The 519-nt window shown below is 55.7% G+C and overlaps 1 protein-coding gene across 1 annotated transcript in view; it reads right to left on the bottom strand.

The window, feature by feature from the left end:
* Positions 1-364: 364 nt before the first annotated feature.
* Exd3 (exonuclease 3'-5' domain containing 3) overlaps positions 365-519 on the bottom strand; it is a 17,575-nt gene continuing 17,420 nt past the window's right edge. Inside the window, 1 exon segment of the mRNA XM_013029328.1 lies at positions 365-495. Within this exon segment, the coding sequence (XP_012884782.1) occupies positions 365-495 (131 nt within the window).

Genomic DNA, 519 nt, shown 5'->3' with positions numbered 1-519 from the left:
TTTATTTATTATTTTAATTCCTGTGCTGGTAATGGGGCTTGGGTGCTGTCCTTGAGCTTTTACGTTCAAGGCTGGCACTCTACTACGCAAGCCACAGCTTCTGCCTTTTTACTGGTTAACTGGAGATAACAGTCTGACTTTTCTACCAGGGCTGGCTCTAATAGAGATCCTTGGACCTCAGCCTCCCGAGTAGCCAGACGATAGGTGTGAACCACTGCTCTTGGCTTTAAAGCTCCTTTTGCCTGGCTCCAGCCTGTCTTTCAGACCCGGGATCTCTGACCCGATTACAGATGTTACGTGGTTCTTTCTTTCTTCTTGGCCAAACTCTAGCTCCAGTGGTCTGCCTTAGCATGCACAGGGCTGGTTACAGCCTTGCAGCCCAGTTCCGAAGGGGGCCGATGTCACCAGCGGCCTGCTGGCTGTGGCCTGGCGGCCTCGGAGAGCAGCGGGCACCTCGCGTGGGCTCTGGAGAGCAGCGGGCACCTCGCGTGGGCTCTGGAGAGCAGCGGGCACCTCGCG

The sequence above is a fragment of the Dipodomys ordii genome, unplaced genomic scaffold (genome assembly GCF_000151885.1).
Source record: "Dipodomys ordii isolate 6190 unplaced genomic scaffold, Dord_2.0 Scaffold118, whole genome shotgun sequence".
Lineage (NCBI taxonomy): Eukaryota > Metazoa > Chordata > Mammalia > Rodentia > Heteromyidae > Dipodomys > Dipodomys ordii.
Note: the sequence above shows the minus strand (reverse complement) of the source record. Positions and strands in the feature narration are given on the sequence as shown.